This window comes from Eurypyga helias, unplaced genomic scaffold, assembly GCF_000690775.1.
Source record: "Eurypyga helias isolate BGI_N326 unplaced genomic scaffold, ASM69077v1 scaffold6017, whole genome shotgun sequence".
NCBI classification, from domain to species: Eukaryota; Metazoa; Chordata; class Aves; order Eurypygiformes; family Eurypygidae; genus Eurypyga; species Eurypyga helias.
In genome coordinates this window covers 62160-89024 of record NW_010259691.1, presented here as the reverse complement: position 1 = coordinate 89024, position 26865 = coordinate 62160, and the positions used below count along the sequence as shown (strand labels likewise).

The following is a 26865-nucleotide window of genomic DNA, read 5'->3' as shown; positions in this document are numbered from 1 at the left end:
CACCTAAGCCCTTCGTGTCCTGATCTTCCTTCAATAATGGTGCCCTCTAAATGCTACCAGCAACTTACATAAATGTGTCCCTACCTCTGTGCTGAGGCCAGTAATGAATATACTTACGTAGGGTCAGTTTTAAGACTAACCTAAGATACCTGGGAAACGTCACTATCAGCTTTCCTCCAAGCTGATACTTTTTCTATTTGTAGCACATATTTTGTCTCCCCTTTAGCCATCAGAACTGTAACATGTAAGTAAACCTTTAGTAATTCCCCACACAGCAGCTATCAGATACTTACTAAGCCTAGGAGATCTGCCACATTTTCCCTGGCTATGAAAATTGATTATCTTAAAAATAAGAGTATAACATGACCCAACATTGGTAAAACTTGTTGCATTTTATTCCACCTTCCTCTCTCTCTCTCTCTCTCCCCTATCCTCCCTCTCATATTATTCCTCCCTACAAAGTCTATTCATAAGCCTTACATGCTACTGTCATAAGTCCAGCAACTTTGTTGTTACTACTTGTAAATAGAGGACTTTTTTATTTGCTGTTCTCCAATCACAAGCCTAATGTTCCATTTGCTCATTTTAGATATACCTGGGATAAAAAATTTCATGTGCCCTGTCTGTCAGAGTTCTGCAACAAAAAGTGCCTTGTCCCCACTTCCCTACATGAAAGTGCACAGAGCTCTCCAGAGCCTGCTGTGACATTTTCTCTCTTCCATCTCTGCCAGTGGCTTTTTCGTTCTTTAGAGAAGGGGAATGCAGACAGTTTGCATCCCTGTTGCAGTCAGAGTAAGGCTACAGATTGTGATATAATGAAAAGATGCAGCAAAAGATTGAGGTACCCTTCCCATCAGGCTTAAATGGACTGGGATTGTCCCTTGTATGGACCACAAACCCCACACGCATGTCTACAAGGATCTAGCTCTTTTCCAAGAGTTAACTTGTACTCAGCCTCAGGTCTGCTCAGCGACTGAAGAGTCCTCAAACCAACTTGTTCTGAACCCGAACAGCGTGGGCTTGTTTTGGGGAAATCCTCATCCCTAGAAAGGAGACCAAGCTCTGTTTCTTCCCCAGCATGGGACTCGCAGGCAAGACCCCTGCCATGGGCTGAGGTCACTAACCTTCTGGTATTTCTTACGTCCTCCCCCCTTTTCTGTTCTCTTGCCAGCCTGGCAGTCCTTTTTGTCAAGAACACCACAGTACCTGTCACTAGGCTCTTCCTTCCTTCACAGAGGACTCTAAGGCTTTCTCCTCTCATTTTCATTTATTTATAATATACTAATATAATTCTCCCTCAGACCTCTCTAATAAGATCAGGCTCACCCTAAGGTATATATATGCATTAATATTTCCTGCCTGCACTTAACACTTTCAAGGCCAGTGGAGGATTTTTGCATGAGGTCTCAAAAATGTACTGAAGAGCAAGCTGAAAGGGTCTGACCGTGAACTTCTCCTTATTGCTTCATAGCATGATGGTCTGGGTATTTACTAGAGAAAGAAAGCACTTTGATGTTGACTTAAATGTTGTTCATTAACTTCTTTTCCATTTCCCATGTTTCAAACTGTGCTGAAACACAGTATTTGTTCCTTTGGAGAACATGTTATATAAACTTCTGATGAAAAGTAAATATTTTTTTTAAAGGAACCGGTTATAACTGATCCAGTCTGGAACAGCGACTATAAAGGAGCAAAAAAGGTCTGTCTTTTCTGACATCATTGTGTTTAGGTAGACAAATATGACAGCCATTATCACATCAGGAACAGCTTCCAGGCAAACGCTGGTTTTAAACCTACTGAGAAACAGGTGAATATTTAGGGCTGTGTATCATCCCCTCTTCAATGACATATGGTTGTATTTTCTCCATAGGTTGTGTTTAGAAGTCTTAATATTTGAACAAATTCAGCCTTGCACCAAAATCATTAGTCCGTATCACAAATGTTATACAAAGGCCAGGAAAAACAGCATTCCTATCCATGGCACCCAGCAGCATTGCACAGCCTCGGGAGTCCTTCATGCTAAGGCAGGACTTGTCACCCACAGGTCTCCAGGCACACCACCACACAGTTATTCAGCTTCACCAGGGTGGGGTTACCCCCACTGCACATGCAAAGAAACTGAAGCTGAAACAGCCAGTGCTTCCAACCGCCATTGTAATGCCGCTGAGAGTCTTGCTTTGCATCGGCGGTTTGCCCAAATGGTCTCCCAAGATCCTTTCCAAACGAATTTTTATGATTCAGTGACTCAACCGGTTAGATTATCCAGGTTTCCCGCTGGCCGCTGTTGTTTCCCTTGTGCCAGCACAGCCACTCATTGGATCTCTGTTAACCCAACTCATGGAGTTAATCTGCCAAAGAGCTAACCTTACCATAATGAATGATTCATTTTCTGCTGGCATAGCTCCCTGCATCACCTCACAGCATGGTCAGATGAACGACGGAGGAATGCCAGGGAAGGGTGAGAGCCTGTGGCTAGGAACAAGGGACGGGACCTCCCCTTTCCACGGCAGCTAGCAGCTACATCAACCGATCGGTAACGTCAACCGATGCCTTAGGGGCAGACACGGGAACCGAGCCCGCTCCATTCTCCACGCCTGCCCCGTTTCCCCGACCTGTCACAGCGTCAGAGATGTGGTTGAGTACCTTTGATGGACATCTGCCAGGTTGCCCCGAGTTTGCCGCGGTTGGGAAGCATTAGGCATGGATCCTGGCAATCGGTCTGCAGGCACGGAGCAGTGGCAGCAAAACACTTGGCACTGGCAGTCCCTGAGCCCAGGGCTTAACACCTGTTACCAGCACCATCTCCTTAATTTTGACCCAGCACGTTCACCATCTCACTGAAGGTACAGTGCGTCCAGAATAAGCCCCTCTGGGACATGTCACTGGTGCAGTTTTTCCAGGTTTTCTGAACACTGGAAATTACAAGCGCCGAGAGAGTTTGGCTGCAGGTAAAATGTACTTAGTGCCCAAACACAGTGCCTCCTCTGTTTCCTAGCTACTCCAAAGCATTTTTTGTTTGTAGGCTCAAGTTCTGCCCTAATAGCTTCTCTTCAAAAACATGGACATCTTTCTGCTCTTATTTCATGTCACTTTTTTTGACCTTTTTTACAAAGCAAACTTGAACTTCTGCTCAAGGAGACCCTGTTCATCCATTTCTCTCTCTCCTACCACAAGCTTCCTGTAGTATTCTGCAAGTCGGTTTAACACTGTCATGGTATCTCTTTTGCTCTTGGTAGTTTTCCATTCCCTAGTCCCTTCAAACTTGGCTAAACTGGTTTCCCAGCTCAAGCTCTCTGTTTAAATGTCCATCACCCAAAAGCCTGAGCACAATCTTTAGCGTTAACTATCCCACTTTGTCCCTAGTCTGAGGGGACAGACTATAAACCTAGCCAGTAAGTGAGAAAAGTTTTTAAAAATATCTACAAACCTCCATGCTGGCTGTTCCAACCTGATTAGTTTCAGTGGAATTTATTGGGCTTTCCTATTTTTCCCACAGTTCTTTTCACAGACTTCAGTTACTGGGAAGTTTCAATTTGTGGCATCTGAGCTCATAAATATCAGAACTCCAGTTCCCCTCTCTGCTCTACCCAAGACACCAACCAGTCTGGCTCGTTGCTCCAATGGTTTTTCCACAGGCACTGTTGCACCCTCTCCAGTGTTTTTGGTAAAGGTAAACTGGATGGAGACAGAGTGGGAGCTGAATACAGAAATAGCTGTTTCACAAATAACGTAACGTGTGGGCAATCCTGCCCTAAAACAAGATGTTTTGTGTTCAGCTCCAGATGCAGAAAGGGCCTTTGGACTGGAATAAGGGAAGGAATAAGGTACTTTATTCACCCCTGAACAAAGTACGGTGGTAGTGTGTTGGAGCCATAGATGTCTTTTCACACAGACATACTTCTTAAGGAATTATTACGTTTTTTCTGGACTTATTTGGGGGCAGCTTTGGGGTAAGTTACAGTTGATTTCAGAATGCAGAAGAAGCCAAAGAACATATATTCCTTGGAGAGCAAACTGTGGGACCCAATTGTGACCAAGATCTGTAGGCCCTAATAGTTTATTACTTAGCAATGGAAGAAAAAAGGTTTTCCCCCCTCATTACTGTCATAGTACAAAGTAGAAATTGCTCATTTTATACTGTCTTAAATTTTACTTTCAGTAAAACTGAATAGAAATGATTTAATCATTCACCCTCTATTTACCTTTGATATCAAAGCAAAGTTAACATAGGCAGCTTCATGATGCATGTAAAACAAATCCCACCAGAGACCATTCCAGGATTTTAGGGGAAATTATTTGTATCATTATTATTCTACTGGGCTGCCTGCAATTTTCAGATCAAACCCAATACATTTTTTCCCCCAGTATCTGCAATGACTTCCAAAATTATGCAGATGATTATTTTATTAGCATGTACCCAGATGGTAGACTGCCAGGCGCAGTTACTGTCATTGCATCTAGCTCTCTGTAATGCAAGAATTACTAAGAAAACAGTGCATTTGGCCACTGGTTATATAAATTAAGACCAAACTAACAGTTACAAACTCAATTCAAACAAAATCAATAAAAGGTATGTGAATCATCAGATTAGTAACATTAGATGAAATGTTAACTCTGATCTCCCCATTTAACATGTCCAGCACAACACCAAGATGTAGGAAACGTCTGACAGGCTGCTCCTGCTCCATATTGTCATTTCTCATTGACTTTATTTAAAGGCAGTTCTATTTAAAGCAGTTCATCACTGGTCTTGCAATTTACTCTAGGGGTATACGTTAGACCACAGCAGAAAGACAAGAACCTAACAGCAGAGCAAGCTACAGTAAACAGGGAAAAATGCATATTGACTTTAAAAGAGCATTTTTGTACCATAGCAATCAGGTCCATTTGTGACATTTACCATACCAGAATGGCAGTGGTGTTTATTCCAGGATTGCATTTTGTATAAATGCAATGTTTATCTCTTCCTACCTCCAAGGGATGATTACCCATATAGTTTGTAAAACCATTTTGGGTATGAAAAGCACCGAGTATAATATCGGCTTTGGGGATAAAGTAACCACTGTATTGTAAGATTACTTATTGAATCACAAAGCCACAGAACTGCACGGCTGCAAAGAACCTCCAGAGATAATGCAGTGCAATGAGGCTGGATCGGCAGTCTGGTGTGCACAGGGGCTAATGAGCTGTTTGCAGCAGGCAGCCATCAGAGTCCCTGTTATTGTAGCACCCATCCTCACCCTGCAACCTTTTCAGCTGCTGATTACTCCCCTCCTCCTCTCCTTGCTGTGATTTCTTCCTTTGGGTGTCCCTCTCATCCCTGTGGTTCTTCTCAGCAGCTGTGGACTCTTTTTTCTGGCACTAGCTCCAGCCCTTCTTCTTGGGTGTCACACTGGACAACCAGCCTCTGACATATTTGCCCTTCCTTAGACCCCACACTACCCTGTATTGTATCCTTGCTGGGCACAAGCACCGAATATGGTCTGGGGATTCCTCCCCGCACTGAATCTTGGCCTCCCCTCTCTTCTCTGCAGCGAGTTGCCCAGTGCACTCTGTATTCCTCCCCAGACAGGTCCCTGGGGAGGAAGGCGATGACAGCAGAAGTCCCCTGGCTTCCTCTGTTGGACTGTGACAGGTAGGGAGAGAACTGTGGCAGTGTTTGCTGCTTGGAAAACTCCCCGTCTTCTTCAGGAAGAGGCAGGAGGCCAGATCTGGCCCACAGGCTACCAGCTTAACCACATGGGTTAAGGCACGCCCCAAAAGCGTGAAAGTATAATCCACAGGAGCAGGAGTTAAAATATCAAGGAGACAGCAATCTAAATACACCTTACACTGTTTCAGAAACCTGTTCTCTATCTTTTCAGGCATGGGCGGGAAGATTGTGCTGTTGGATCTGGACGAGCTAGAAGCCAAGTGTTATATTAAAATCCATGTGCCACTGGAGGCTTGTGGACACAGGGCTTTTGTTGAAATGTTCATATCTACTGTATCTACAGACTGGGTTTAGCTTTACACCTTGGTTCTTCTGGCACAGCTGTTCGCATTAGGAAAGTCAAACATGCTGACAGATCTGATAGCCGGCACTGTCTGATGCAAACATGGGAAGCAGGAAGCAGGAGAAATCAAAGGAGAAAAATGCGTCTCTCCATTAATGCACAACAGCAAACAGTCCAGCCATATTCTTGCTGAAAGGAGTTTGATGTCTCGGTCAGTGCTTTGCCTAATGAGCTACCAACATCAATCTGTCATCATCTGTATTATTTGAAATGGCCTCTGCTGACACAAGGTATATTCATGCACTGGCCCTCCTGGGCACTTGAGAGTTCAAGTCCTGGCCAGTTTATACCACACTGAATGATAATGAAGGGTAACAGAATAATCACTGGCTTCCTTCTCTCAGGGGGAGGCAAGAATGTTGTTGTAGGGATCTCCCCCAGCCAAGAATGGCCTTTGATTAGAGAGCAGGGAATATGAATTATTTGGTTCCTGTGTACAAATAGTCTCTAGCAGCTCTTTGCAACGGTGCTTTAGCTCTCCACAGCACATGTAGCGCATCTGTCTACCTTTACAGGCATTTCCATGAGCCTGCTCCAAGTACCTGACCCAAGAACTTGCAGGGCTATATCAAAAGCCAAGAAAGAGATAAGCGCTGACAATAGTTGGGAATTTCAAGCAAATAAATCCCCTTTTAGTACTCTGTCCCTACCTGTTCCTATGATGCACAAATAACACTGCACAATAACCTTTAGCAGTACTTTGGCTGCACTCAGAAGGTGACTTCCTCTGGAAATACCTACTGGGGGACATTTCAGATTGCAAGATTTCCAACCAACACCCAGCAGTTCTCTAAAAATGGAATCCTTAACTTACATCATCATACAACAGTGTAACAGAAGCTTCATGCAACGAAGCAAATAATTCATCATGAAACTCAAGGAAAAAGGCATCTACCATCTTCTCGGTGCAAAGTTAACACAAGAACTTGTTTCCTTTCAGAAAGTACCTGGGAGCTGCCACTCCATAATCCTAGTCAAGCCTTAAACTCCAGTGTTAATGCATACTTACACCAACAGCTGAGTTCCAGGTGAGTTATATAGTGAGACAAACAGCAATGTTTGACACCAGTATTAACAAATTTTCTGTTAGGTACTCAGAGGTTTCAAAAAGTATGAACTAGACCTCATTTCCTCTTCCACAGCGAGTCAGTATTGTCTGTTCCCTTTTGTCAGTGAGAGGCTTTCCTTCATCTATCCCACAGACAGTCTCATTTTCGAGACCTCTGTGTGGACTCCAGGCTGGATTCCTCCCTCCTTACATACACCAAACATGCAGGCAAGGGTTGGGAAGGGGCCAGCTAGGATATCCGTTTTCAAAGGAACATTTCATACCAAACTGTTCTCGGTAAGCAAAGCAGATAAGGCTGTCTCTAGAGTGGCACTGCCATGCGTGCTCTTAAAGGCAGATGAGGCAAAATACCTGACAAAACAGAAATGCAGCAGACAAATCTCACCATTTCAGGTGGTTTTCTAAACATTTTTCCTTGTGGAGTCCTAAAAACTTTTCAGTGTAAATGCAGCCCTCTGTGTAATAAACACAGGTTTAAAAGTCACGTAACACATTACTGTAGATAGTGTGACAAGGGGCAGCTTTTCAGCCCCTGCGAGAACTCGGAGAGGTGATAGCCTCAAGGACAAGCTCCGAAACCGGATTCTTTCTGAAGTGAGTGAAAGAGATGGATCTGTCAGAGACATGGCTAAACGTCTCAAAGAGATTGTCATGGCAGAGGGGATGAGGCCAGATCCAGGTGAACAGCTGTATGAGAAGGTTTGATCTTGGCCAGGGCCATGCAGATGAGAGGAGAAAATTGAGTTTGATGTTCTCGTGAATGGGAAACCATTCGGAGAAATGATGACATGCTCGGCAGACTAGAATAGGGAGTAGAACCTGTGGTTGTGTTACAGAGGAGGTCATCATATGGAAATCAGCCCTATATGAATATTTCGAGCTACAGTGACAGATAAAATAGGGATTTCAGCTATATTTGGCAGGAAGAAGATTATGATGTAGACCCAGACTGATTGTGTTAAACAAGAGGACTCAAGAAGACCCAAGATCCCCTTCAGGAGATGAAGGGAAGGGAATGTGAGGGTAAGGGTGCTGCACCAGCAATGAAGAATGGAAATAATGAATGGAAAAATTAAAAACATGTTGACACCAACAGTGCTTGACAGAACAGCAGAGGGGATATGCCAGAGGCAAAGGCTGAGATACCCACTACAAAATCTTGTAGCCTCACCAAAGCAGTTCTGTGATTTATCTTTACCTGTTTTGTTCATAAATCCATGAGTACAAAGCAATATTCTGCACTAGCCAGGTCCATGTACGCTTTCCAACTGGTAGAATTTAACATCACCTCTAGGCTCAGAATTTCTTGACTGAATGTAAACAAAGATACAGCTCTCTTTCCTTTGGCATTACAAAACTTAACAAATTCACAAACATATCAGGGAAAGGTGTTGATGTGCACCTCTTTATATAAATGTGACACTGGGTGTTGTTTTTAATCAGCCCACGATGCTTACATTCACATCTCCTTTTCTTTCAGACACTAAGGAGAAGGTCACCTGGGCACTTGTGTCTGCTCAGAGCGCCTCATGTTTATTGCTCCTGACAGCTTGGAGTCCCTGTCTGCTGTGAATCTGATGTTGTGTAAATTAAGCAAGGAAAGCTGTAAGTCTAGCTACTTTGTTGTCATAAAAGTCATCCGTACTTTATGTCTAACATGCAAAATTTCAACTCCTTAAGCAGCAATGTCTATATAATTTCTTTCAAATTCCACTAGCTTGGAAAGACCCACCTCCCCTACTGCAAATGTGTTATTAATGTATCGCCTCCATGCCATTAAAATGAAATGTCCCCCTCGTGTTTCCTATCCCAGTTCCAGTTTCTTAGCCATGTGTCTAGAAGGCAGTGGAAGGAGTTGAATAAATGGATGATTTAGGGACACGTATCAGTAAAAAAACCTTCTTGATCATCTGCCTCACTAAAAATAAATAACTTTATTTTTCAAAAACCCTCTTGCTTGTCAGAATTTTGTAAATCTCGCTGGGATATTGACTGAGTTTGTCAAGCCCCTGAAGGAGTGCCCCAAGGTGAGAAAGCATACCTGTTTGCCATCTTCCCACCTGCCATCCCTTAGCCCTGCCTGTAACAGCAAGGGCCCTCCTGTCACTCCTGCCGGTGAGCCTCCGCATGGAAACACATGCACCGCTTTCAAAACAGCAGCCTCGCATAAGTAGGTAACAACTTCATGTTCTTAGACTGTCACAGGATAAGAGTGAATGTGCAGCTCTTTCTACCAACCTCAGTGGAAAAAGCACTTACTCACAGTGCCAAGAATGAACTTGGTTTCTCACATCAAAAACATGTCACCGCAGCCGAGCATGTGGGAATCCAGAGAGCACAGCAGGTTTCCCTAACACTTGCTACTAAATTTTGGGATTTAACTCAGCAAGGGAAGATAACATGTGGAGTTATCATGTGGAGCTCTCCATCAAAGAGACTAACAGCATCACAGGACATGACAGCATCCAGACCAATTGTGCATTTACATCTTCAAACATCCGTGTAAGTAGAAGGAATTAATGTGGCGTGTTTCAATTTGCCTTTTTAAACTGGAGCCATGTGTCTGTGGATACCCTGGCAATGCCAGGACAGTCACTGGTTCTCCTAGTGAGTGGAGTTTAAATTCACGAGGTTGACGTGCTGCTCTCTGAGACAAGGAGAGGTCAGTTTGACTGCAGAGTGTCTGTTTGCTCAGTGAGAAATGTTGTGTTTCTGTTGTCTGAGCCACTGTTTGCTCCTGCTGTTCAGCTCTGCAGTCCCTTCCCAGGTATCTTGCTTTATTTGTTCAAGGTTCTGATATGAAGCAATGATCATGGGGAGCACCCGCATAAACTGGAAGCCCAAACCATAGCACAAGGACATAAAGGAAAAATAAAAACTCCAGTAGCTGCTAATCTCTGATTTCACAGTTGCCACCTATCCATCTCCAACACAGCTTTCCCACACCCATCAAATTGCACAGGCATGATATGGAAAGAACCATGACATCCCTGCAGGGCTGAAGCAAAAATAACCCACTGTTAAGAGTTGCATGGCAACATAAATAACTTTGACCTTAATAAAAGGGTAAAAAAGTATAAAAATTGAGGAAGGGGGGTCTTACATACCAGGACAGCAATAACACAGGGTAAACCGTACAGGGGCTTGAAAACCTTCAACTCAAAAACCTGCTCTTGTTACTGACTGCAACACCAAAACACAGAGCAGAGGAAATGCGGAAATGGGGAGGAAAATTTAAATCAATCAAAAACTTCACTAAGACAAAACATCTTATATAATCTTCCCACTGGGAAGAGAAGGAGAATAGACTTTCATGTAACAAATGCTAGTTATGTCAGTTGATGTGCTTCTGGAAGGCACTCAAGTATTTCAGCGGCATAGACAATAGAAGAGGAAAATAGAACAAGAGAGAACAGAACAGAAATAGGCTTGCTTGGCTTCGTCTGGGAAGCTGGTCAAAAGTTAGAATTTCCATTCCAGTAAAATTTCCAAATTCCTGAAAACTTTTCATGCTCTTTCAAATAAACAAGGGGTGGGAAAAAAAAAAAAGGCAGTACAGTTTTTGAAAAGAAACTCCAGCAAATACAACTTCTCTGAAATAATCCATACTACATCTGGGAGCCCCAATTTCAGCCCTCTCACTCCTGCTACATCTCCAGTAAGTGCAGGAATCCCTAAATTTTTACTGAGTGGCATTTGTTTTCCCTGACTGTTAGTTTCCTCTACTGTTTTGAACAGAACCTTCTAGTCAGTGATATCAAAACTTTTTTCAAAATTCAGTGAGTTATTTCAGATCATAGAAGTGAAATGGAAAATAGTTATTTCCATTTTACAGTTAAAAGAAAATAGAGATTAAAAGATTGAGATCAGCAAAGTGGAGTGAAAAGGAATATCTAGCTGGGCACCCAAAACTAGAGGCTCCCAAATTAGATGCCATGTCTGCACATTTTATTTCTCACAGTACGAAATCTCTCAACTGCAAATGCTACAGCAACCTATGGCACATGAACAGCCTTCCTTCCCTTAAAGAGTCTCATATTAAAAAAAAGAATTAACATCTAATGTTCTACTATTACAGCCTGTAAAACTGCACAGTCTTCACAGGTTTTTCTGCAGCCTGAAATTTCTGCTATAGGGAAACTGAGGGACTTGGACTGGAGTGAATCTAAGCCAACTTACATCCACTGAAAATTTGCTCTTGTAGTGGAAAGGGGCCAATAAGATTATGCAAATCAATTAGTCTAATTTGTCTTGAGGTTTTTCTCAGACCTCTATGGGCTTCCATGCACTTTATTTTTAAATGCTGATTATAGTGTCATTTAAAGAAGTAATATGGTGCCTCAACAAGACCGGTCACTTTAACTACCTGACATTTTCCCTGCATTTTCTTGTCTCAGTGTGAAGGTTTCTGTGCAGGTGATGGCTATACAGAAGACAGCCCTGATGTTCCAGTGTCTTGTGAACTCTATGATCCAAGAGTAATGTACTTAATCAAGTGTAAAGCAAGAGGTGATTAAGTTTTGCAGTACTGCACAATGCCTGACTGCTCAGAAATGCATCTTTTGATGTGGTGCAGAGAATTGGACCAGTTCTGTCTGCTTTACCAAAAAATGACATTTTAGTACTCTGAAAAGAGAGCCTCAGAAATCTCCACAAGTGTTTAACTTTGATCTAAAGCTTTAAAAAGATGATATTTATCTGTTTGCTTGTTTAACTTGTTTGAATTTTAAGCTCAGGAAGGTGTCAACTTGACATCTTGCAGAAGCATTCTTTGCTTTTCTCCAGATGAGGTTGAGCAGGGGCAGCAAGTTTCCAATCATCACTAAGCATCCAACCAAAAAAAAAGAAAAGGAAATAGAAAGAAAAAAGAAAACCATCAACTCACCTTTCCATTGTGGCTTATATGAATTATTAAGAACTGAGATTCAGTGGAGCCTCAACTCTTGAGCATAGAATCAATACTATATTTTATATAACAAGGGCAATAAACCCAGCTTGTTCTACTTCCATCACAGTGAAGCCTTGTCAAGTCTCTCAGGCAACTAATGCAATAGGGCCAAAGTCTAACACTACTGACGTGAAAGGTGGATTGAGGTGGATTGAGGCAAATTGGACATACTGGAGTCAGTGCAGCAAAAGGCTGAAAATACAACTAAGGTACTGAAACACCTCTCCTGTGAGGAAAGGCTGGGACTACTTAGCATAGAGAAGAGAAGGCTTGGGGGACCTTAATGCATATAAATACTTGAAGGGAGGGTGCAAAGAGGATGGAGCCAGGCTCTTTTCAGTGGTAGCCAGCGACAGGACCAGAGGCAATGAGCACAAACTGAAATAGGAGGTTTTGTCTGAACATCATGAAACACTTTTTTAAGCATGAGGGTGACTGAGCACAGGCACAGGTTGCACAGAGAGGTTGTAGAGTCTCCTTCCTTGGAGATATTCAAAAGCCATCTGGACGTGGTTCTGGACAACTGTCTCTAGGTGGCCCTGCTTATGCAGTGAGGTTGGACAAGATGACCTGCAGGTCTAAATCCCAACGTCAACTGTTCTGTGATTCTGTGAAGGACTTGCTCACTTCAGTGGGGTCAAGATGTGACCTTCTGTCCAGGAGCCCATGGAATTCAGCTCACTTTCTTGTGCTGTAAGAACTATTTGCAGCCACTAGTAAAAGACAACTTTTTACTATGTTTCAGACATGAAAGAGAGAATAGGTCTGCACTGAGTTCAATCAGAAATTATTTCTGCAATCATTGCCTCTTGAGTGAGGGTGCCAAAAAAGGGCCAGTCAAGATGGGAGACAGGCCTGCAGGGAACTGACATCAGCAATCTCACTTTCAGAAGGGAATAATTAGGCAGATATCTGTCAGTCTGTATCAAAAAGTTGAAAGGCTCCTTTGTCATAAAATCACAGAATGGTTTGGGTTGGAAAGGACCTTAAAGACCATCCAGTTCCAACCCCCCTGCCATGGGCAGGGACACCTTCCACTAGACCATGTTGCTCAAAGCCTCATCCAGCCTGGCCTTGGACACTTCCAGGGATGGGGCATCCGCAGCTTCTCTGGGCAACCTGTCCCAGTGCCTCACCACCCTCTCCGGGAAGAACTTCTTCCTGACATCCCTAAAATCTAAATCTCCCCTCTTTCAATTTAACCCCGTTACCCCTTGTCCTGTCACTACAGGCCCTTGTAAAAAGCCCCCCCCCACCTTCCTTGTAGCCCTTTCAGGTACTGGAAGGTGCTATAAGGTCTCCCCAGAACCTTGTTGTGTTACCTGTAGCAAAACTACCTGATTGCACTTTCAAACTCCATTCCCAAACATAAAAGCCATATACAATTTCCTCAGACATATCACAAGCCACCCAAAAAGTGCCAGCTGCAACCATTCTGCATGGCACTGAGCATTACCAATCATGTGGGCACATTTCTGATGGTCTGTATGCCAGCAAAGGAAGTTCATACAGTCACTGAGAGGGGAAGGTCTTGTGCAAGCCTATAGTGAAACTGAGAGGAGGTACAGTGTGCTCTAGAATATTTCCTTTTTGTCCTGCTAGATAAATGGAATACGGAATGTGAGTGGCAATGGAGAGGGAAAAAAGAAGATAATAAACTGTTTGCTATTTGAGTTTTTAAAGTTCTTCGAAAATGGATCCTGAAGTTGACTGAACTGGGTTATATATTATATTTAGGAATACGTAGAGCTCGACTGCAGAAATGTTATACATCGTACAGTATTTGCAACTCTGAAGTGGAGAAGATGTAACCTAAGAAACTGAGTAATGACCACACTAAATTTATGAATAATAGTCCCAGTCCTTCACTGGGGTAATTATATGTCACTTTGGAGAAAACCGATTCCAATCTGCACCTGTTGAAAGTTTACCCCAATGTTTCATACCAGGAAAGGAAAAAGGGAATTAAAAGATTCACAGGTTAGAAACTGAAGCAAGGGTTAAAAGCAGAAAGTAAAATAGTCTTTCTAAATAAATCTGTCATATTCAGAAGATACCCACAAGGAACAATCAGAGTGTGTTTTTGAGACACCAAACCTTCATCCTTTAAATGTTCCAGGCCAAAGTCAAGAAGACAAATTATCATCTACACAACAGAACAAATACCAAACACCACCTCCTTCAAGTGAGGGGAAGAAAGAAATCATGCTCAGAGCAATTTTTTACTTCAAGAGAGAGGAAGAGTCTTCCTTTTCCCCAGGAATCTCTTCAATATGCAAATCCTAGTATCCAAAACTCACTCATCCTACACAGGTGAAGAAAATAATTCTATCTGTTTAGTCTCCTCCCATTCTCCTTCTTCATCACTTAATCTGTCCATCAGAACCATTTCTATCTATGGTGTTTTCCGTACTTCCAGACTCTAGGAGATGCATGACTCAAGACTGCTTTTTATCACAAACCTTTTAGCCCCACTCATCCTATCTTGCAAACTGAGAAATACTTACTTAAAGTGAAAAATTCTAAATATGCTGCAGTCCTCCTAATCATCTCAAATCTGCAGCTAATTCCTGAACTCCTTGAAAGCGATGAAAAGGAGTCAGATATTTTAAAGCCAAAAGAGACCTTTACTAGTCTGCAGCCTGATCATCACCATAAAATGGATCATAGGCACGTACTCTGAAATGCCCACAGGAAAAACTTTTCTATTGGTTGAGCTAGAGTCTATCTAGCTAGACTTTATCTAGCTAAAGTCATCTTAGCTTAAATTAAAGACCTTAAATGCTGGACACATCACTGAAGACATATTATGCTCCATAGAACATTTTTGTTATCCAGTTTCTGCTTTGTAAACACTGTGAATGCAAATATAAGTTGGTGTCTAGCCCTCCTGAGCATTTCAGCAGCTACATTCTCCTTAAAACACTTTTGTGCCCTTTAGGATCTTATGCCAAATCCTCAAATCTGTACAACATATTCCAGAATAATTTCTACAAGACGCCTGTTTGGCAAAATAAAATTCCGGGAACTACCGGAGGTATTCAGATTATTCACAGAAACAAAAAGCTGATGCAAAAGGTTTGGAAACTATGCCTCATTTCCTAATCCAAATGAATTCAGTAGCAAAAGTTGCTATATAATTACATTTACTGTGGAATGTGATCCTTAGAACTCATTCAAATTCCATCTTCTAATTTATCATGTTACTGATCTCACAATTCAGACTGGTGTCTGGTGAGATCTGGGCCCTAACAGAATGTGTCCTGTTTACAAGAAAGCTTAATTAGTGCTACCATCTCTACACATTTAGCAGGAGGATCACATTTCCTCTTGCATGCACTGTATTTTGTTGATAGAAAAGTGTCTGAAAATTGTTACATTTTTGCTGACGCTTTCTTCTTCAGCTGCTTTAGCAGACTCTGCAATATCCTACCTGATAAAATTTACTTTGGCCAATATTAATCAGTCAGCTTGATGTCCTAACATTTACTTTTCTCCTTTGTTGTTTGCAATGCCTCTTGGAACTGGGACAAATATCAGACATGCGCTCAGGCGAAGTCTGTGGTATGTACTATATAAATGAGACCCCAGTTCTAGCTACCTAGCTATCATCTGAACAGTATTCTTAGATCCTTATTTCTGAAAGGGAGAGGCTTTTCTCAGGTGCCATGAAGGCACTAGTAGCTTTAATATTGCTTGTTCAGCTTCCAATTCACAAAGCTGTACCAGCAGGTCCCCCTGCTCCCTTGCACTGCGATGACCCAGAATCTGAAGCAGCAGCTGAGGCAGCTCTCCTTTATATTAACAGCCACAGTCATCACGGATACAAGTTTGCCCTGAACAGAATCGAGAATATCCACGTGCTGCCCCAGGTAAGTGAGGAGCTTGCAGGCAGAGCACCGTGTTAACCGGTAGATGCTCAGGAATGACCAACAAGCCCTGCCAAGGGCTGTATCCTCACATGGGGTAAATCAGCAGGGCTCTGTTGATTTAAATGGGGCAATGCCACCTTGTAGCAGTTGAGGATCCGGGTCATTGGAATGTCTCTCTCAAAGAGCAGAACAGAGAGGGAGAGGGAAATGTTCAGATATTTTTGTACAATGCTAGAAAAGGCTCGGTTTACAAATGCAAGCTTGCTAGGGCAGATCACTCAAAGCACCGATTCACGACCCCGATAACCAATCTGCAGAAAGATTGTTTGGATAATCTTTGTGATGCAGGTGATTATTTACTGGCTAAATGCATACTTATCATAACTCCATGCTATTAGTGATTTTGCAGTAGGTATTAATTTAACCTTATATCCCATTGAGCTGACAAGGAAGCTGACTGGCAGTAACTGCAGCTTGTAATCTCATTTTCACTAAGATCTATTGTCATCATTGCAGGCATCTAGAAAGGCTGTACAAATGGTCATGAATACAATGTATGCAACCATTCAGAACCTTTGATTATCCTAAAACATTGAAAACGGTCCCAAATACTAACAAGAATGAAGCTCCATGGCTGTTTCCTACTTGTTATGAGAGAGAGGATACCAAAGTAATTTACAAGGGGCTAAACCAGACATTAACGAGCTTAGAAATGTGCCCACAGTTACCCACACAAAAACACTGGTGACACTGATTGGCTCATATTTAATACTTTAGCGCTAAAATGACTTCATTGGTTTAAATGGAATCATTCATGACTTGAACCTCAGAGTCAGTCTCGGAGCTAGGGAACCACACTTCTGCCCTTCCAATCACGTCTTACGTTATAGTTGCAAAGGTTCAGGAACAACCATAAAAGATTCTGCAGTCCATAAACATGTTTATTGGGGCTGGAACTTAGCTGGTGAGATTCAGTGCAATTCCAATGGACTAAATGGGATGTCCCAACATGCAGCAGTGTTTATTTGGTACCTGGTTATACACACATCAAGTTTTTTCATCGATAAAGACAGCTGATGATTTTTTAAAACTATGCAACAAAATAAAATCAAGTTAACTTAAGAGAACTAACCCACTACATACAGTCTGCACTTTCCAAAATCTATCGGCCAGTTCTGTGGCTGGAAAAAATCAGAGCGACTATCCTGACTTACTCCAGGTAAAAAACTGGGTTCTGGTTTTTATGATGTTAAATAGTAAGGACCTATTCAGTTACTCTAGTGTATATCTGGAGCACCCAATGACAGTCAGCAACAGAGACCACAGCACAGCCCTGGGGAAGAAATCTGGTGAGGTAATTATTCAATTCCTTTTTTTCTTCTCTTCCAGGGGCTGAATAATGACATAATATTTCTTGAACTTGACTTATTGGAGACCACATGCCACATTCTCAGCCCTACACCTATTGAAAATTGCACAGTAAGGAGCTTCACACAACATGTGAGTATCTAAAACAATACCAGCTGGGTCCAAGAGTGCACGTTCAGTATGTTGATGCTAGAAGACGGGCTATCACCAGCTGGATTTCCAAGCAAATGTTATATCACTGTAACAGCCTGTTATCATCCAATCACTTGTAACCTCCTTGTTGATTTACTCGCCTTTGTGTCCTGAAGAATTTCGCTTCTGGATTTCTTTCATGTCCTGTTACGTGAAGAGGACAGGTCTCTGTCAGCGTAACATCCCACATAGAGTTCATGAGTGCCATGGGGTTTATGCGCTCCAGATTCAGCCCTCCATGGTCAGCCCAGATGTCACTGTCTCATTGCAAACTGTAAACAGGGCAGGCTGTGAATCTGTGCAAACGCAACCTTCCCTCGGCTACATGTGGGGTGTGACATCGCGAAATCCTGTCTAGTCTAGCCACCCAGTCCTAGCCAAGACTGCAGAAGACTGCTATTCCCTTCAGACAGGGCTCTGCCTTCAAAGCAATGCAGAGCTGGCATTTACTGGCCTCAATACTTTGTTCTTATGCATGTGTGATCCAACTGTGAAAAGCTTTCCCTAACCAAAGCAGTGGAAGTGTTGTCTGAGCACAGGCAGCTCTGGTTTCTAAGCAGAAAGCGGAGGGAGCAATTGACAATTTAAGCCTGCTGTTTCTAGAACGGGGCCCAATTCACAGAGCTCATGACTAAATTTGAATCCTGATCCACCCCTGTATTCACCAGGGCTCAGATCCCATTTTCCATCGTGGGGGAGGTAACTCTAACTGCTCCCTCTTCCCAGCGACTCCAGCTTTGCCTTTGACATCTCCTCCCCTGCCCCACCGGGCTGTGTGAGCCAGCTCCCACAAGGCAGCACACTGCTGTTACCATGGCCACTGACCAGCGGGGATCAGTGAGCGTGTTACCAAACAGCTCTGCAGAAGGTCTTAATTCCTACGGATTCATATTCTTTGTTCGTTATGAAAGAGGAACCTGAACCACATGTCCATAATCTGGCTACCCTGGCACGTCGAATACATTTGAGAGCCCGATTTGGACCCAAATTTTGCAGCTCTGGTCTGCCTCTCACAAAATCACAGACACCAGGACACGCCTAGCAGTGCCTTTGCAATCAGCCTGATTTTGCCAGGAACACTCAGCCAGGATGTGTTTGTTTGAATTTAGTAATAATTGCCCTTTTCAGAAATTCCTATTTATCTGAACGATGTAACCCTTGGATTTTTGTCTCTCTCTAGGCAGTTGAGGGTGACTGTGATGTCAAACTGCAGAAATTGGATGGAAAGTTATCTGTACTTGCTAGCAAATGCCACTCCCATGCAGGTAAAGACTTTGTTCTTTAGGCTTGAATCTAGAGGCTGGAGTATGATTATAGCAGTGGTTACAGCTCACTAGCTTTTCTAATTCTAAAATGCTGTGTGTAAATATGGCATAAAGGATGACAGTTCATGGCCTTTCTAAACCCAGCTGGTTTGAAAGTAATTTTTTCCCCTTTTCTGATTTCATTCACCTACAAACCCAGCCCTCTCCCTTTGCTTCTCTTTACTAAGCCAATTAAGATACTATAAGACTATCTGGAGAGGAAGTCTCACATTTGGCCTAGAGGTTGCTGGTACTGAGGCTTTTCGCTCGGGAGTTTAGCCTGAAGAATTTGACACCTTGTTCATCTGAATTTACTGGAGCTCTTTGGTGTCTTCAGAGCCCCTTTGTCAGATGCAGCTTATTTACTAAAGCCAGCATTTTCAGTCTTGCCATGGGAAAGCAGAATCTCTATTCTGCATGCTCTGTACGAGATGTCTTCAGAACTGATTTCAAAACTGAGGAGTGAATGAAACAACACACTCATGCAAACATAATTCCAACAAACTAAAATATCTTCATTTTCCCACCATTCCGTGTGTGAGCTGAGACATCTTTTCATTGGTGTCACAGACAGTTTGCCAAAAAGAGAATTGATTAAAACCTGAGTAAGAACATTCAAAATGTGCTACTGAAGTCCACAGCACTTTTGCTTGCAGAAAGACTTGGCTGGCAAAAGGCATGCAAAATGCTGCCATCTAAAGTCTGCACTGCAAAAATTCCTGTAGCTACTGTAGTTGGGGACAGACCATGAAACAGTGTTTTGTGTGACTGAATAGGTCTGTAACGCTTTTCAAAACAACCTACAGTCAGATCGAAACATAATCTTTTTGGTTCGTCCTGCAGACTCAAGTGAAGATGTTATCCGTCTCTGCCCTGACTGCCCACTGCTGGCAAGTTTGAACAACACCGAGGTATTAACAGCTGTTGTAGCTGCGCTCAATGACCACAACAGCAAAACTGCTGATGCTTACCTCAAACTCCTTGAGATTGGAAGAGCCAGAATACAGGTAATTGCTACAAGTACGTCTAGCCTTGTACGTAAACAGGATATTTCTTCTGTGGTAATTGTGCAGTGCTAACTAGTTAGGTTTGCAAACAGATACAGCTTGCTCTAATTTGCCCTACTGAATTGGTCTTGATTTCCCAAGCATTTTGTGTCATTTTAGCCACGGGATTCCCTTCCAATTCAGTGGGAGCTGCAGAGCTAGAAGCCACAAAATTTGCCTTTTATCTTTTCTCAGAAGCTCTGCAGTTTCACCGTGTGAAGTCAGTTAAACAATTTTCCTGTTTTATCAGTATCACCCAGTGCATGTTGTCTCCGTTGAGTTTGCTGTGGCTGCCACGAACTGCTCAGCAGCAGAAGCTAAAGATAATCCGGAGGCCTGTCAGCTGCTGCCTGACGATCAGTCTGTAAGTACGCCAGCACATCAGCCCTGATATGGCCAGCTCAGAGGTAGGAAAGCAGCCTGCTGTGATGCGCTCGCACTTGTGCAGGAATAGACCTCTGTGAGGATGAAAGTGCGAGAGCCGTACACCATCACGATGCGCTTTTCAATATATAACTCCTAAAGCTGCATCACACCTTTCTCTTCTCTCTGAGGTATCTGGACTGAATCCTGATGTGTTTGAATACATTTCAAAAGGGCTTGAGGACCAAAGTGTCCTTAACACAAAATGTTTCTGATCAACAGAATATATACTGTTGTTTACTCTGCTTAAAAGAGAAGAGAAAATCAGGCTCTTTGTACCAGACATTACACAAACATAACAAAAGGGCAGACTGTTTCACTTTCTACAGTTTAAATGCTGTCAGTGTGTTTTGTCCTGATACATAGGTTCTTGAGAATAATACTGTATACTTCATCATGCTAAAATTCTTTTGTTTCTGATGAAACTGAGTCCTGAGTAGTTTTAGGGGGTGGGAACATTTTACCTAGATTCCTATATAATCTTTCTACCCCTCATATCCAGACATACAAAGGATCTTACTCTAGAAGTAAGTTTCTACAGGACTTTCAGTTATTGGCTGGTTATGCACTTAAACAGCTTGGCTTTTGATTCCAACAGATTAAAAAGCAAAGACTTTATTGTTCAGATAAAACATGAGAAGTGGTAACTCTGTCTAAATGTACTGAAATTAAAAATTATAATGCACATGCCCTCTATTTTATAACTTTTTTCTCTTGACTCTATTCTACTTTGCCAGAATTTTGGTTTCTGCACAGCAACAATGGTAACAAAACCCTCACAGGACCTCAAAGTGGACTGCCAGCTCTATGGACATCAGGTACCGACTCCAGACATTTCCTTCCTTTCCAGAGTATTCTAGCCTACTAGTAGAAGCAATCACCCTTAGTTTACCTCTCTCACTGTAGACTGCATTACCTATCTGTGATATTTGATTTTAACTTTGTATCCTAAAAAACCAAGGTAAGGTAGCTCCTGATTATCTTATGGTTTTCTGTGCCAGGAATTATGTCACGTCTGCCATCCATGCTTGACACAGTTTGTCCTCCTAACTATCTGGAAGCTTCACATGTCTTGTAGGGCAAGGGAACCAATGCTCAGCAAAGGGCGTGAGGCAGATAGATGTAAGACATAAATGAGCCATTGTGGTAGATGAAATCAGCTGGGTTTTTGCTAGTAGTCCTTAAACTTAACTGAATTCAGGGATACTTCTATGGACCAGAGCTCTTGGTACCACAACAGTAATTAGCTGTCTAGGAGTTATATGAAAGAAAAAATAAGACAGCTGGTCTTGAATGAATGCTTTGCCAGCTGCACAGGAGCCCTGAAAGATCACATAGCACACAGTTTGGTGCTAATGATCCACCAGACAGGAAAAAACATGTTTCTGGGCTCCTGTGTATGTGTTCAAATGCAAATCAAACTTCTGTGATGGTCATGAATATTTTGTACCTGGGTTGGAGGCCTACATCTAATCAGGAGCAGGGTACCTAGTAAGTTATCAATGACCTGTATATTATAAGCCCCAGGTCACTGAAGAGAAACACAATCTGTTTTTCTTTCCAGCCTGGAGTTACCTACTCTACACCAGGTCAAGATACGTCAGCAGGACTGGTGCCCAGTGTTGTACAAGGCTTCACAAACCATAATCTCCGGCTTTCCCACAATAACCCTGTTGCATCTGAATCCAGCTCTTCGGAATTTCCTACTGCCTTGCTCTCAGCAAAGTCTGTGGCAAAGAGAGCAGTTGCAGAGGTTGCCCAGCATGACAAAGTACCTCGCCCTGTTGGCTTTGTGCCTCCTCCTCCTCCATGCCCTGGGAAGATTCACCATTTCAAGATATAGGCTGTGACACAGACATGGCAATACAGCAAACTGAAGGACCAGTGTGCAGCAGCAGCAGCAACACACAGATCACAACATCAAATGCAAATAGGTGAGAATGCTTGACTCTGAGCCCAAAATGAGTTTTAGCCTCCAGAGAGCAGAGCTGTGGCCAGGATCTTGCAGAGGCCTGCTTCAAAATCTAGGTGATTACAACATATAGCAGTTCTTTTCTCTACATACAGGGACGCTCTAGTTAAAATACAGAAAATATTGTTTCAATGAAACTGTTGTAAGAGCTATACAACAGTTGTAGCTTTGTGATAGAAACACCACCCAAAAGGTTACTTCACAATAAAATGTTCAACAGAAAAGCTTTGGTACCTTCTATCTGTATATGTTTTCATTTAGTTGTCAAGTACCTCCTTCAAAGCATTATGACTCATATTCTGGGCTTGATTTCAAAAACAGTAAGCTCCTGCACTTCTCATCAGCTTCTCTGGGATGTGTGGGTGCTGAGCACTGCAGAAAATCAGGTCAGTCCTTTCTTTTGATCAAACACCAATAGCACTAAAGAAGTGGCAGGAAAAAACGTAGTTTTCCCTTCCGACTGTAGTGTTCCCTAGCATGGACCTAGTTTTAATATCCACCAGAAGTCCCTCAATACCTTTGGACATGGCATGCGAGCATCCATGTCTATGAAAAGAACAAAGAACCAGGACACATTAATTGCTGTGCCAGCTGACAGCATCACACCTTCCAGCCAAACGCATGTGTGCTCTCTGTCTTCCAGCAGATACAGATGCAATATGGTCTTGGGGTTCTGTATGGCCTGTGTGCATATGAGGGAATACAAATTCAAGGGAATAAAAATATACTACAGACACGTATCTCATATAATAGGACCCAGGCAGTGATGACAATTGTCTTAGCAGTCAAATCTTCCCTGAATTTCTGACATGTGTTAGAAGCAAAATCTATTCTAAGTAGCGAAGTAATAAGGGACAGGGTCCAGAAGGATCTTTACTGCCAGGCAGACTGGAATTCTGCAGGCCCTGGGGAGCAGTCTCAAAGACAGTCATGAATCTTTAACCAGGAACAGCACTTCCTACAAGATAATTATCATGCAAGCAGCAAAAGCTGCAGAACACATGTCATTTCTGAACTGTTTCAAATAACCTATCCTGTTCGCTCAGTTACAACCTTCCAGTGCTCAGTAAGCAACACAACTAAGGTTTGTTCTTGGTGGCAGTGCAACAGGTTGCTGTACAGAAGGGTTCTGCTCCGCTGCGTCGGTGGGGAAAGGAAAAGTCATACGCGCTTGCACTGGGGCTTCAGCTGAGTGTGTGGAGGGGAAAGAAAAGGGGAAACCAGCCCAGACTCTATCAGCCATAGGATAACGTGATGGCAACATACTGCCGACAAGCTCTCCCCGTGAAGGCAGCAGCTCTCCCATTTCAAGACTATGCCGAGTTCTTGCAGGCAGCGTGTTGCAGGCAACTGCACAGGCTACTGCCTGTCAGCTGCTGGGTGATTTTTGGTGCCTCTGTAAAGCGGTATGTTCTGTGTGCAGCCGTTCATTTAAAAAGTGCTAGTATTAAGCTGTATACATTTCTCAAAGTGATAAGGTGGGTGGTCCTCCCATCGCACTGCACGAGACACAGTGCAGGATTTAATACAACGGCTACTATTGCAATCAGCATGACTATAACATCAGATAAAAGAGACCGGGTTTTTAACTCTCTGGGAGCAATTAGTTTTCCAAGCTTTTGTATTTTTAAAATTAAGAATTGCCTTAACCAAACCATTCAAGTTGTATATAATGAAGTGGGCACTAAGTTATGGAAGAGGCAATGTTTACCAGGCTTGGAAAATTGTCTAGCTGATGGCAGAAACAGTATGTTTGTAAAAAGGATCCCTGCTCATGAAGATCTCTGAGCTCCAGAAATGCTGCTTTTCTTGTTGCCTTTTCCAACCCCACTAAGCAAGGATACGCAGCAGAGCATCTGCAGCCTCCACACTTTGCAGATGTTCTGCTACACCTGGCCATTGTTTCCTAAAACAGGGAGAAAAAAATAAAGTGGAATTGCTCTGTGCTCTCTTGCAGTTCCTGGTAGTAGCTGTGCCTTTCTCCTTAACACTTGCCCTCTTAAGGGCACATTTTGCTCTCTTCAGGATGCATTTTCCATGACTGCTTTGAAGCCGACACTTTGCCTTCCCCCCCGTATGGCCCCGTTTTCATGCACCTGGACCGTAGTGACAGATTCTCAGGGCAATGACTGCTACGAAACGGCAATACATAAAACAGAAATGCTTCCTTCCCCAAAATGCAGCACGAATAGTTTTGTCAGGTCTGCATCACTGGCTGAGAATGTTTTTCAGCTTTTTCAAACCCTGTTTTGCTAAAGCATATGTACTTCATGTGCTGCTTGGGCTGGACGTGCTCAGATTTCCCAGCTGTGTCCATGTTTTGAGGTCAGCTACTTCAACAGAGAAATTTTTTCCTTTTCAGTGGGAGGAAGAGTACAAAGAACAGAGTCAGGGATATAACAATTCCCCATTATAAGAGGCACCGACACAGCCAGTACTAACTGGCACCCATCTCCATAGAAATGCCATGTACTGTAAGGATAAAGAAAATGAGTTATTATCCTTTAGCCGCAGGGGAAGCATTCCCAGGCACACGGAACAATGTGAGCGAGTCTGCATTGCTGCTTCTGCTGTTCCTGTACTATGGCTACAGCAGTGTTTCTCAACATTCATCCCTTGTACCCCTTCCCTCCAGGATACACTCCGTACGTTATCCCTCACCCTAAGTTTGCAAAGCGACTGGCAACACATGAGGTGGCTCGGCCTGGCAGCCACGTGCCCCCCTTCTGTCCTGCTATCCGAGTTTTCCACCTCTGCCACCAACCAAAGTCTTATGAGAAGAGTTTCAGCCCCTGCGGTGTTGCAGGTCTTCCTGGCTGTATGTATAATCCTACCCAGACCTCTATGGATATTCCCTGGGACAGGTTCTGCTGTCTCCCAGAGGAACATGCTTTGAGCACTGCTGGGCTAAAGAGCTGAGATTCTTTATACCACCAGGAAAAAAGAACCCAAAACATGATTATATATAATTTTAACCCCCACCACACCCCAAATCTTTACCATAGTATTAAATAGAGACAGTTATGTCCCTCATATGCACTTTTCCTTCCTCACTCAATAGAGGGGCAACCCTCAAATCTAAAGCTACTCAAACCTAAAACCTAAGCCTACTCAAACCTTCAAACCTAAAGCTACTCGGTGTCATCTAGCTCTGACACGCAGAGTCTCCCAGGACAGAAAATGAGGGCCAGGGAAAGGGTTACCCCTTCTGGTATCCTTCAAGGTGAAATACTGCAGAGCTGCCCTTTGGTAGGAAAACCAGTGACTTTCACTGGGATCCTCCCCAGGAACTGTAGTTGTCACTTCTCCAGATCATCAAGATAGCAGCTATTTGTACAGCTATTCCCTCCTGTCTCCAGCCTGGAGGTCCTGACAGGTTAGCCACAAAGCACACCGCTGTCATTTCAAACTAAAGTTTATCCAGGCAGAATTTTCCATGACCCTTTTTCATCTGTACTCAGCGAATCACTCAAGAATCAATAGTGACCACAGTGCAGTCTCTTAGTGGGCACATCAACCTCCAGATTCAGCAGTGAAGAGGTAAGTCAAAGGTACAGACAAACCTGCACAGCTTAGTGTGTGCTCTGTGGTGCTATGGGGTGAGCAGCTGAGTCAGTGAAGGGCTCCCCCCAAGAGCCACAGGCTCCAGTCACATCAGGATTGTATTATTTATTGTTGCTGAAAAGAAATGAAAGCAGAGCACTGTGTAGTGCTAAAATAATCAAAATAGTGACATTTCTGGACCAATTTCCTTATGATTCTCCTGTGGCTTCCTACAATTTAATTTGGGGTAAGCTGTGGCAGTGGTTAGGGAAGCCAAGGAGCTAAAGATTAAGCAGGTGGGACTCTTTTTCTTGGGCCAGTTCTGCCCGTACAATATAAGGGAGACAATAACACTGAACAAGGTAGAAAACTAAGATCCTAAGTCATTTGGCCAAGAGGCAGTTATGGGATAAATAGCTGCAGTTCACAGAGAAGTCTGGACTAAATCTGGGAGAGCTATGCAAGATGATGTAAACTGGCAAAGAAACAACTTTTCCTTCACCCAAAATACAAAAAGAATAAATAGGCAGAAAACCAGCAGGAGGTGGCACAAGGAGGAAGGCATTGGCTGCAAGAAGTCAGTCGAAGGCCCTTCATCCTCCCATTCACATTACATGTTCTATCTTCTTTAAAAAGTTCTTTCTGCCAGATTCTCCTTCAGATGTTTGGCACCGAGACGAGCGTAATCAGCCCCAGGTCCGCAACTTTCTTACAGGCCACCTTCCTCTCCCCTCCCCTCTCAGCATACAATTTCAGATGGTTCTTATTTCATTACTAGGTTTGGTTCTCAGACAATAAAAATGCAGCAGCATGTTACAATTAGCAGTGGAGTTCATACGCAACTGTACCTGCCTCGAAACCCACAGGAATATAAAGCGAGGCATTGCCAGGCAAGGCCTGAAACCAGATGCAGCCAAAAAGTTAAGATGGGTGGAGATAAAAGGAAACAAGACTTGCTCTTTGGCAAAAGAAGCAAGATGTAATGATGGCAAGTTCACAGGGTACTTTGCACAATGTGGCAGTGAGAACAAAGAAGTTGGGGGAAGACAGGATGAAATAGGAAAGGCTCAGG

The 26865-nt window shown here is 43.1% G+C and overlaps 1 protein-coding gene across 1 annotated transcript; it reads left to right on the top strand.

The window, feature by feature from the left end:
- The first annotated feature begins 15741 nt into the window (after positions 1-15741).
- Positions 15742-22463, top strand: AHSG (alpha-2-HS-glycoprotein). Its single transcript, XM_010154724.1, has 7 exons — positions 15742-15945; positions 17335-17445; positions 18686-18770; positions 19653-19816; positions 20106-20219; positions 21016-21096; positions 21843-22463. Exons 1-7 carry the CDS (start codon positions 15742-15744, stop codon positions 22119-22121), a joined length of 1038 nt encoding a protein of 345 aa, XP_010153026.1. The 3' UTR covers positions 22122-22463.
- The last annotated feature ends 4402 nt before the right edge of the window (positions 22464-26865 follow it).

What these genes read in the sequence shown, in the direction of transcription:
- AHSG (XM_010154724.1), top strand. Translation starts at nt 15,742, where the DNA reads ATGAAGGCACTAGTAGCTTTAATATTGCTTGTTCAGCTTCCAATTCAC. An exon ending in CAAATGCCACTCCCATGCAG is followed by an intron (nt 18,771 to 19,652) that starts GTAAAGACTTTG and finishes TTCGTCCTGCAG; the next exon opens with ACTCAAGTGAAGATGTTATC. An exon ending in GCCAGCTCTATGGACATCAG is followed by an intron (nt 21,097 to 21,842) that starts GTACCGACTCCA and finishes TTTTCTTTCCAG; the next exon opens with CCTGGAGTTACCTACTCTAC.